The 12,238-nt window shown below is 38.2% G+C and overlaps 1 protein-coding gene across 1 annotated transcript in view; it reads left to right on the forward strand.

Moving 5' to 3' along the window:
- cdk19 (cyclin-dependent kinase 19) overlaps window positions 1-12,238 on the forward strand; it is a 278,819-nt gene that overhangs the window by 263,384 nt on the left and 3,197 nt on the right. The window contains exon 12 of the mRNA XM_028797596.2: window positions 3,197-3,457. Coding sequence (XP_028653429.2) covers window positions 3,197-3,457 — 261 coding nt within the window. The remainder of the gene's footprint in view (window positions 1-3,196; window positions 3,458-12,238) is intronic.

The raw sequence follows: 12,238 nt of genomic DNA on the forward strand, positions 1-12,238 counted from the left end.
TTGGAATAAGGCTGTAACATAACAAAATGTGGAAGAAGTGATGCGCTGTGAATACTTTCCGGATGCACTGTATATGAATGTGTGTGAAAGCCCAGAGGGACTCCCCAACCGCCCTCCATTCTTCGGTTTTATATACATGTATGTCTGTGCTTGATGATCACAGAGTGGCCTAAGACCCTGATACCTGCAAATCCTAGAAACACCCCTTTACTGACAGTGTCAGTTTAAATTTCATGGGCTCCCCACAAGCTATTCCATTGCAATATACATTTGCAACTATGAACTTCGAAAGGGGACCCCCACCCCCAACTTCAGAAATAGTTTATATTTACATAAGCATCTGGTTACTTTGAATGAAGATAATCCTGGTGCTTTCTAAAATCATTGCAACAGTGCTTGAATAGGGCCAGTACTCAATTTTGTGTTTTGATTACCAGCTCCTTTAGATGCATACCAGAAGTGCTTTCTAGTATACCGACTCTCATCATGGTTTTCTGTTCTGCTGCATCTACCTCCAGCCCCCAGATGCGGTACTGGTAACTTCAAAGAAGACTCCTGATCACAGTACTCACATCATGCAGTACCCCAACATTTTTAGATTTTTCACTTGAATTTCTCATAGGAAGACATATAAATTATGTCTCAATGCTCAAAGCTACAGCTGCATGCTCCTCACTCTTCATGTCATGTCAGAACATCAGTGTAACATATAGGGTGTTTGCATATAAATTCACACCTGTGGACTTTAAATCCATACAACTCAAAAGAGACATGAAAATAAACACTGGACTTGAGTGAATGATGTAAACAAATGAAAATTGTAAAATCTAATGATGATAATAAGTGCTACTTCTTGTTGAAAACTACAGTAATCCCTCGCTATATCGCGCTTCGACTTTCGCGGCTTCACTCTATCGCGGATTTTATATGCAAGCATATTTAAATATATATTGCGGATTTTTTGCTGGTTCGCGGATTTCTGCAGACAATGGGTCTTTTAATTTCTGGTACATGCTTCCTCATTTGGTTTGCCCAGTTGATTTCATACAAGGGACGCTATTGGCAGATGGCTGAGAAGCTACCCAATCAGAGCATGTATTACGTATTAAATAAAACTCCTCAAATATATTGTGAGCACAGGGGCTGTTCGCACCCCTAGAAGATACGGCCACTCCTCAAAAAACACTGAAAGATTACCTTCACATTGCTCTCTTCCTTCTTGGCTTAAATGTGGCTGTTTTGTCAAGCGATATGCTTCCTGTATGGTGCTTCGCATACTTAAAAACTCAAAAGGCACGTATTGATTTTTAATTGTTTGTTTTTCTCTGTCTCTCTCTCTCTCACTCTCTCTGACATTACGTGCTCCTGACGGAGGGGGTGTGAGCAGGGGGGGCTGTTCGCACCACTAGACGATACGGACGCTCCTCTAAAAAAATGCTGAAAGGCTACTTTTAGATTGCTCCCTTCCTAGCAGCTGCGTTGTCCGGCGGTGCTTCGCATACTTAAAAGCCAAACAGCCCTATTGATTTCTGATTGTTTGCTTTTTTCTCTCTATCTCTCTGACATTATCTCCACCTGACGCGCACTCCTTTGAAGAGGAAGATATGTTTGCATTCTTTTAATTGTGAGACGGAACTGTCATCTCTGTCTTGTCATGGAGCACAGTTTAAAGTTTTGAAAAAGAGACAAATGTTTGTTTGCAGTGTTTGAATAAAGTTCTTGTCTCTCTACAACCTCCTGTGTTTCTGTGCAAATCTGTGACCCAAGCATGACAATATAAAAATAACCATATAAACATATGGTTTCTACTTTGCAGATTTTCACCTTTCGTGGGGGGTGGGGGGGGTCTGGAACGCAACCCCCGCGATAGAGAAGGGATTACTGTACTGGATGTTGACTTTTACTGCTCGAGAGAAGTGGTACAGCTCTTACAAGTACTTTGTGGTCCACATCAGACAGTTTGGACTGCTGTCATAACACAGAGGAACTATATAAGATAGGGCACAGCTGTTTTTTTTTTCCTTAGAAAGCTGCATTCCTTTAATGTGGGTAGTGACATTCTTTACATCTTCTACAACTCTGTGATGATAACATCACTTAAAGATAGTACCACAGAATCAACAAGCTAATTAAAAGGGCAGGATCAGTTATGGAACACACTTTGGACCCCCTGGAGGTATTGACAAAGGAGAGAATTAAAACATAACTGAGAGCCATTATGAACAATGCTGGACATCCTCTCTCTGATACACTAACACTGAGAAGTTTCAGCTAACAAATTCTTTAGCAGAAGTTTGTCAGGAAACACTACTAGGGCCCCTTTATACCAAATAACAATGCACCTATGTAATGCGCCACTGTGACTGCCAAGTTTTCTTTCTTTTTATTAATTCTTATGTGTTCAGATGATAATATTTGTGCGTGTGTATGTGTGTTTATATATACTGTCTTTATATATTTATTAATTTATTTAATGAGCATCGAAGATCCAAGTTTCCACCTGGGGACAAACAAATTTCAATCTGTTGTCTTATGAAATTTTGTATGCAAAGCCAGGTAGTACAACTAATGTATATATATATATATTCACGGCATTCGTAGTCTGTGTCACAATCTGATTGTATGGGAGGTTACCTACCAGGTAACGCTTGTGGTTGGTCAGCAATCTGCTAACATCCGCCACGGTGCCCTCAGTTTGTGAGGAGCAGATCATAGAATGGTTGAAATAGTTTACTGTCAAATAAATGCAAAGAGTACACGACACGTGTTTCGCCCTCATTCTGGGCTCATCAGGTGTACACACTCCACTGCACTCCCTCTCGGGAATCGAACATAGACACACTTACCAGTGCCAACTCCACGGTGAGAGTGAGAGTAATGAGGTGCAGGATTTGTACCCAGGATATTGGGTCATAAGGCAACGGCTGTAAGCACTATGCCACCATGCTGACCCTCCTTTATTTATTAATAGTCTAGTGATGTTAGAGATGTCATCACCTTGAGTAAAAAAATAAAATTTAAAAAAATGTATGGGATATGAGGCAACTTGCTCAAACAATTTCAAACTTTTAACTGTACAGCAATAAATATTACATAATATGTTATGAAATGAACAAAGAACAGAAAATAGATGTATTTAAAAATGGTTTTTTTATATAAAAAAATAAATTAATTAAGCCAGTAATTCCATCTGCAGAACCAGCAACAGCAGCAAACACAGCAACACCAGCAGCAGACAGCTCCACAACAGCCACAACAGCAGCCACCTCAGGCACCTGTGCAGCAGGGACCCCCTCAACAGAACAGCACACAGACAAATGGAACAGCAGGAACTGGAGGAGGACCTACTGGGGTTGGCCTACAGCATGGACAAGACCAGGTTCCTCCCAACAAGAAACCTCGACTTGGAACCTCTGGAGCCACCTCAGGGACTGGCGTTCTTCAGTCTGATTACCAGGTTTGTTTCATCTTTTAAAAAAATAAATAAATAAACTGAGCATATGTTAGACATTTTTTGAAATATGTTTCTATGTTAGCCCTGATCAGACTCTGTTGGTTTGGAAAGTGAGTATGCATTAGGTTGTTCATTAAGGTCTAAAAGATATTTCTCTGTGGTTGAATCTATCTATCTATCTATCTATCTATCTATCTATCTATCTATCTATCTATCTATCTATCTATCTATCTATCTATCTGTCTGTCTGTCTGTCTGTCTGTCTGTCTGTCTGTCTAGATATAGTGGGCTATTGTTAACTAATTATTCACATAAATGTATGTTATTAATCATGATTAATTGCTTCTAACATTAAAACGTAATTATAAAATTAATACATAAATCATGAAGTAAATACACACTGAATCACAAATTTAGAGTAGAATCAACATAAAGGAATAAAAAAAAAATGACATAGTTTAAACTTATACCATGACCTTAATCCTGGACTTTTAACAAAATATTACTTGAGCAAGTACAACCTGAATTTTAATGCCTTCCTAAAAGGCAAGTTGAAAAGAAGACAAAAAAAAACATGGCCGAAGTATTGGCATAGCATATGAGACACAGACTTGTCAAAGTAAAAATTAAAAGATTGAAATGACTGTTGAATGCACTGCTGAAGACTGATTTAATTGAATGAATTAACATCACTTAAATGGACATACATTAAAACTTGTGTTAAAACTCCATTACTACTATCCTCAATTGTTCATCACCATCAACAACTTTATAATTATACTCTACACAAATGTTTTTCAACTGGTGTGCCATGGAAATAACAGCGTAGTGCCCCTGGGTCCTAACCCTGAGAGAGACATGCTCCTCAGGTTGTCAAAACCTGTCTGAGGAGGATTGGACTACCTGGAGAAGCTGACATAAAAGCAGTTCTGTGATCGCCTTATCTTTAATCACGCTCAGACTTGTCTAATCCCTCTAATCTGTCTTCCACTTTAGTGTCACTCTTGCTCCCCTCTACTCACTCATTGATTCTGTGCTGTTTGCACACACCACGCTGCTCCTTCTCGTCCACACCCATGCCACACCCACGCTTCTGTTCCAACACCTTCCCGTCTCTCACGCTCCTTCCATTGTTTTTCCCTTCTTCCTGTCGCTCAGATGTTTCATTTGTATAATGCACTGTGCCTTCTGAAAGCACAGTGCTTAGTACACTGTCCAGCCAAGTGGCACTCCGCATCTCCAGCCCGATCATTACATTATTATTGTTTTGTAATGTTAAAATTGCAAAAAATGACACGTTAATTTTCCCAGGCCTAACATATACTGTGTAGCAAAGTTGAGTGACTAACACTCACTCACTCAGTCATCAATAAAAACACTATTTCCTGTTTAGCTAAAAAGGTGATATTTGGCTAGATGGTGCATCTACGGCAGTAGGTATCCACTAAGAAAGGACATTTCAATATACTAATATTTAGATGTAAACAAACTCACAATAGTCAAACTAAATACAGTAATCCCTCCTCCATCGCGGGGGTTGCGTTCCAGAGCCACCCGCGAAATAAGAAAATCCGCGAAGTAGAAACCATATGTTTATATGGTTATTTTTATATTGTCATGCTTGGGTCACAGATTTGCGCAGAAACACAGGAGGTTGTAGAGAGACAGGAACGTTATTCAAACACTGCAAACAAACATTTGTCTCTTTTTCAAAAGTTTAAACTGTGCTCCATGACAAGACAGAGATGACAGTTTTGTCTCACAATTAAAAGAATGCAAATATATCTTCCTTTTCAAAGGAGTGCGCGTCAGGAGAGAGAGAGAGAACAAAGCAAGCAGTCAAAAAAAAAATCAATAGGACTGTTTGGCTTTTAAGTATGCGAAGCACCGCCAGTACAAAGCTGTTGAAGGCGGCAGCTCACACCCCCTCCGTCAGGAGCAGGAAGAGAGAGAGAGCCAGAGAAAAACAAAGTCAAAAATCAATACTTGCCCTTTGAGCTTTTAAGTATGCGAAGCACCGTGCAGCATGTCCTTCAGGAAGCAGCTGCACACAGAAGGTAGCAACGTCCCTATCGTCTAGGTGTGCGAACAGCCCCCCTGCTCACACCCCCCTACGTCAGCGCAAGAGAGAGAGAGAGAGAGAAAGTAAGTTGGGTAGCTTCTCAGCCATCTGCCAATAGCGTCCCTTGTATGAAATCAACTGGGCAAACCAACTGAGGAAGCATATACCAGAAATTAAAAGACCCATTGTCCGCAGAAACCCGCGAAGCAGCGAAAAATCCGCGATATATATTTAAATATGCTTACATATAAAATCCGCGATGGAGTGAAGCCGCGAAAGGCGAAGCGCGATATAGCGAGGGATCACTGTATCCCAAAATCTCAAAAATGAATTGACAGATCTGATCGAAATTTGGTGACATTATAGAAAAAACAAAATTAGCTGACACTTTTTTTTTTATTTGTTGACAGTTATCATTAATAGTGGTCTAGCAAAGTGGGAAATTCTAACACACCATTTCCCCCGTTTCGCCAAAGTGCTGACAGTAATCTCAGGAAAAATAGAGAAAGCCAGTTTATGCAAATATAGGCCACCTGCAGAAGTGAAGTGAGAGGAGCAAAGTTCAGCGAAGCTCAAAGAAGACTCGTTTAGAAAGTGCTTGCCTGGCAACTGTGACTGTGAGCGTAGTTAATTTCATGCAATTGATCCAGTTAGAAAAATATTTAATATGTATTACCTGCCCACCCCCATTTATCTTGTCTGCAATCTTAAGCAAATGCTGAAATGGGAACTACATTTCCCATCACCCAGTGTACTACTCTAGATTATTTCATCAGCGTTCACAAAGTTTAAATAAGTGCATCAACAATCTCAGCATATCCTCAAAGGTAGCAACTGCTGCATTTTTTTTTTCCTCAGCCACTCCAGGATTACAATTTAATTATTTCGCTGGATTATTGCGTTTATCTTAGAAAAGTGTTTCTCAGACTTTGTGGCCTTGGTACCCAGTTTTATCTTTTTAAGTTCTTTGATAATACACAGACAGCATTTACAGAGGTTTCCCACTCTGTGCAACAAGCATGATTCAAAGGGCAGAGTGAGGGGATCCCCTTGGTGAAATGAGTGCAGTTAGAAATTGTAAAAAAATTGTGCAGCGTTGTCAATTGCTTTGGCAATGTCACAGTAAATCTGAGATAAACTGATTACACTATTTTTTTTTTATCAGTGCATAGCCTTCCATTTTTGAAAAACCCAGCACTGTTGTCCACTTGCATTTCATCATTAGGTTCTCAATACCTAGCAGCAATCTGTGTTAAGTGCTTTTTTTATAGTTAAAAAAAAAATTTTTAAGAGTTAAAAAAAATAAAAGAAATAACACCAGAAATTAACCAATGGAGCCAAACCACAATTGAACAAAACGGAGCACAATTTTTTCTATAGCTGATAGAGGTGCTGTTTTTCAGAATGTAATAAGAGAATAGTGCTTTTGAGTGAGTAAAAGATATTACAAAGATATTACTGTCTTTTTTTTTTATCGTTGAGTTTACAAAGTTTGCTTTATCTAATAGAAGTTTGTGAGAAGCTGGAGCCAACCTTTGGTTGCTCATGTAATGACATGTCTATAGCTACAGGTCGAAGCTGCCGCTGTGCTTTTCGTAACTGATCTTTTCCTGAATAAAGAGTGGAATTGCACATGTACTTTGTCAACATGCCCGTCTGCAGTCTACTTGTGACTTTACGCTGAAGGAAGATAAGTAAATAAATCAAGGTAAATAGGTAAATAACATTCGATCTGGCTTTTATATAAGTAACATATAAATGTTTTTTTATATTAAGGCCATCAAAAAACATATTCACAAACAGAACTTTGCTCGCTACCTTGGTGAGCCCGGCATACCTTGCTGTTTCACTGAAGGGCATCCGTGTAGCAGATTGACTGGCAGGATGACGCCCGACCTCTTTCTGCATCCAAATTGTGCCATCTTTCGCCTTTATGCCTGGTGTAGCTGCGTTGTTCTTATGTGTGAGTGTATGTTTCTTGGGGAGGGCTTCTGTTCTCTTTCTCCGATGTAAAACCCTAGTTCACCTCTGTTATAGCATGTCTTTATTTGAAAACAGCCATGTCAGATTGGTGGGAGCGTGAATGTGACTGAGAGAATAAAACTGAATTAAAAAAAAACACTAACCATTACAAGTACCATAAATTTACTCCGGCTGTTACAGACTCAAATCAAATGTATGTATTTATTGTATAATAGTAACAATAAGAGCAGCTCACTACTCAAAATGGTAATTCTGGGAAGCGGCCGGAATCGAACCTGTGACTTTTTGATTATGAGTCAGCAGTTCTAATTGCTGCACCACCCAAGTCATGTCAGCATCATTCCCTAACCCCATTTCTTTTTCTTCAGTTATATACTTGAATAAAAGCGCACTTATTTTGTTATATGTGTACCTTTTGTGAAAGTGTTTATTTGATATTTTGACTTCGTATCAAAATTTTGTCATTAGTATTGTAACATTAAAAAGTTTCTGTTTTAGGTATATGTTTAACATTTCTTGTATTTCTCGCATTTCCTGTCATCCTGTATTTACATAGATCATTGTAGACACAGAACACACATGAAATGCATGTGTTCCAAATAACAATATATTATTTACCCTATACAACTCCAGGCATCTCACATCCAAAATAAACAAGACTTGAGCTGAGAGAACTTTTTTCCCCGAGTTGAGCTACAGCGGTGGGGGGATGGGATAGCAGGCTGCTTGCTGCTTGTGCTAATCGACACATTTACAAAACAAAAGATGCTAATGGTGAGGTGTGAAGGAATTTAAGGTGGCCTGGGATTATGAGTTTTTTCGTGGGTTTCAGAGATTCTAGTGTTAATCTCATATTTAGTCCGGAACTAAAGTGTGCTATAGCTCATCCTCTCTGGATGCCTTGGTATGTGAAGACAAGGCAGTATAATTTTAAAATTGTGCTTTGTATTGAGGCAAAAAGTACTGTTGTTGCCAATGTAAATGGATACTGAAGGTTGTCTTTTTTAATTACTAAATGTGTACTTAATATTGTTTGCTCCAAATAGTACATACTGCATGTTAAGTATTATATTAAATCAATTTGAGATATGGCAATCCAGAGACTTCAGTTTTAGGAGAAAACTCTAAATTAGAGCAATCCTGGAAAAGTGTGTTTATATATTCACAATTCTTGTAGAATCTGTTTCTGTGCCTTACTAAAGTTGGTTCGATTTTTAACACTTGGAAGTACTCTGCTCTTCCTCTGAATGTTTAACATAGTAACTAAAGTATTAATAAAATTACATTTCTGAAAAATAATAATTGTCCTGTAAGTTACAGAAGTGCTCTTAAAAAATTATATAAAAATCTTATGGGTTGTTCTTAGTATCTATAGGCCAGTTAGCTTCTTGTATATTCAATAAAAGTAATTTAAAAGAAAATCTACAGACAAGATTGAGCAACATATATCGAGTACTAGTGCATTATCAAATGCTTAGCACTAGTTTAAACAGTAGAGATTAAGTACAGTTTAATGAAGGAACAAGAAAAGAATTTGATCTCAGTGGTATTTACAATATTTATATTAATTTTCAAAAAACAAAATTTATTTGGAGGCCTCTCAAAATACCTTATCAAAAGAAATGTGTACACCTGGTTTAAATACAGAAGACAATGGATTTAATGTATGAGCAACATTTTTCAAAATTAGGTAATGCTAAACATGTAGCTCCTTGATGATCGGTGCTAGACCTGCTTTTGTTTCCAACATATATATATGATCTAGATAAAAATGTAAGTAACATGCTGGTTAAGTATGCAGGTGACAGCTAGATGGATTTAAAGATACCATGAAATCCACAGACTCTTTACAGATAGACCTGGATAGAGTGTGACTTGGATAGATATGTGGCAGGTAAGTCAAATGTAAATAAATGGATTTCTTTACAGATAAAAAATAAAATAATAGTATGTATAGTTACACAATGGCACAATCATATGTGAAAGACTTGAGAGTTTTAGTGAATTCTCCATTGTCCACATCCAGTGAGTTTACAGAAGTGATTAAAAAGGACAATAGAAAAATACATTACATACAGTAGCACACTGTGTGAAGTACAAGTTAGGACAGGTTCTTGTTAAACTGTACGATGCATATAAGGCCTCATTTAAGATATTGTGCTCAACTTTGGTCTTAGTCAGAGGCGTGACCACATGGGGGCTGGGGTGGGCACTGCCCTCCCTGCAAAATGCTCTGTCTGTCCGATGAAAACTCCGGAGAAGAATAACATTTGATTTTCAAAACTGGGTTGCTTTCCAATCGGCACGTTTGAATTTGGGGCGTATCCGTCAAGTGTCTCCTCCACTAGACAGGCACCGTGCTGCTCACAGTTCACTTCGCCGCACATTTTGCAGCACATTTTGAACCTGTTGACCGCATTCTTTAATTAAAACAGCGTATACATTCCATTCTTCTTTTATTTTCTGGTTGGTAACACCAAAAGCTATGCATAGGTGGCTTATTAAAAAGCAGACATCTTCAACCTCTGTCCCTCCGCAAGCTGCTGGCTCCATGGTTGAGCCCAGCACCGCTGCTACCAACACAGAGCACAGCGCACCCACATCGGGAACTGAAACTCCAAAAGATGTAGATAAGCCTACACAATCCTCCAGCTCTGCGCCCGTGTTGGGTACTCCAAACCTCTGCCTTCAACAAAATATACAGTCCGGTCTGCCTGACTTAAGTATGGATAGCCCATCCCAGCCCGTTTTAATTAATTATCCCAAGCGCGCATTCGGAAAGACACTCGGATGTTTTAGTGCAAGCTGGTATCAGTCTCGACCATGGCTTGAATATTCTGTTGTCCGTGATGGCAGCTTTTACTTTGCCTGCCACAAATTTAGTGTTTCCAATTCGGACCGCGAGGACATATTCACCAAACACGGCTACACTAATTGGAAAAAAGCTCTAGAAAAAGGCGGTGGCGGCTTCCACAAACACGCGTCAAGTATCCAGCACGTCAGAGCCATGTCTGCATCACAGCACTCATCATTGGTGTGTCTTCAGCTGCATGCGAAAGCTCTTTCTCTACCGCATTCTCACTCCACTCCGCCGAACAATGCTGCATTCAAGGAAGAGAAATTTAGTCATTCTGGCACATGAGAAAAACATCACAGAAAATCTAGACATGAATGAATTTATTTCAAAATTTGCCAAGAGTAACCGCAGACTGGTCCTGTAGATAATATCCAGGTTAAACACTGGAAACTGATATCCTATAGCCTCCCATGACTACAATAAGCCACGTTTCTGTTCTTGCTCTCATATGTTGTATACATTTGACTTTATTGATATTTACCTTGTAGATGTAGTTCTATATTTGTTCACAAAAAATAATAATACAAGTTCCATTGCCTCTGTTAATTTCATTGAACAATAGGTTATGGTTTATGCCACAATTTTTACTTTTATATGTTATATAAAACTATGTTGTTATTATTATTTGACCCCCCTACAAAAATGGGGATGGATGGATGGATGGATATTTTTTGCCCCCCAGACAAGCCAAATGCCCACCCACACATGATGTTCTGGTCACACCTCTGGTCTTAGTATCATGTAAAATACAGGGTTAGAAGAAGCCCAGAGGAAAGCTATTAGACTTTAGGCTTTAAGTTACTCTGTAAGTAAAGATTAAAGGTATGAAGTTCTTTGAAGTATTTAAAGTTATGAAGGACATTTGTGGCATGGATTACTTGTTTATTCCTTTTAAAATAAAATTTTCAACAAGTACACTGATGTGAGGCGGTTTAAACCTTCTGTTTTAGGTCTTTGTAAAGTCACATTTTGAATGCATGGATGTCTCGAATTCCAAATAAATGAGGTTATAATTGAGTCTAGTTTCTTAAAGATTGTTTTATTGGTGTATATAGTGGTGCTCTGAAATAAAAACAGAAGCTTAGAAAGGATGTTCATCTTGACTGTATTCATTCTCCCTGCTAATATGAGATGGAGGGTAGACCAACTGTTAATATCTTGTTTGATTTTTTCCCTCAATGTTAGAAAAATCATGTTGAAATCGATCTTTACATTTACGTTTGTCAATTATTCCCAGATATTTAAATTGTTTTGATAGAGTGAATGGATTGTTCTTCAGTCTGGTATGGAGTGTTAGAGAGTTCACGGGGAAAAAACACACTTTTATTCAAATTAACTTTGCGACCAGGTGTGTTTTGAAATTCTGTCAATGTATTAAGGACTAATTGGAAGAGTTGTTTGTGTATCTGATACATTAAGTACCATATCATCTGCAAAAAGCAATGGTGATAAATGGCACCCTTGTCAAATACCACATTCTAGTTTGAATTAATGTTGTGAATACAAACTAAGTAATTTTATCCATGCAAATCCAGTTTGGTTTTGTGGTATTGTAGAAGGAAAAGCTTCCTTAATCCTTCAAAATAAAACTTTAGAGACTATCTTAACATCATTATTCAGAAATGAAATTGGTCTTTTTGTAACACATTATTGGCCCTGAATTGCCTCATCCTAGCTTTTTTTAGAATGTGTTGCAGGTCCTTAATGGCAAGAATGGATGTACAGTATATTTACAAAAAATAATGAAGTTGACCAGACTAACCATTACATATCTCATTGTTATACTGTTTGTGATGGATTACAAGGTAAAGTGAATCCTGAAATCACTGATTTCTGTTTTTATTTGTATTTTCCATACCATTCCAACTTTTTCCAAGTTGAG

This window comes from Erpetoichthys calabaricus, chromosome 3 (genome assembly GCF_900747795.2).
Source record: "Erpetoichthys calabaricus chromosome 3, fErpCal1.3, whole genome shotgun sequence".
In the NCBI taxonomy this organism is placed as follows: Eukaryota; Metazoa; Chordata; class Cladistia; order Polypteriformes; family Polypteridae; genus Erpetoichthys; species Erpetoichthys calabaricus.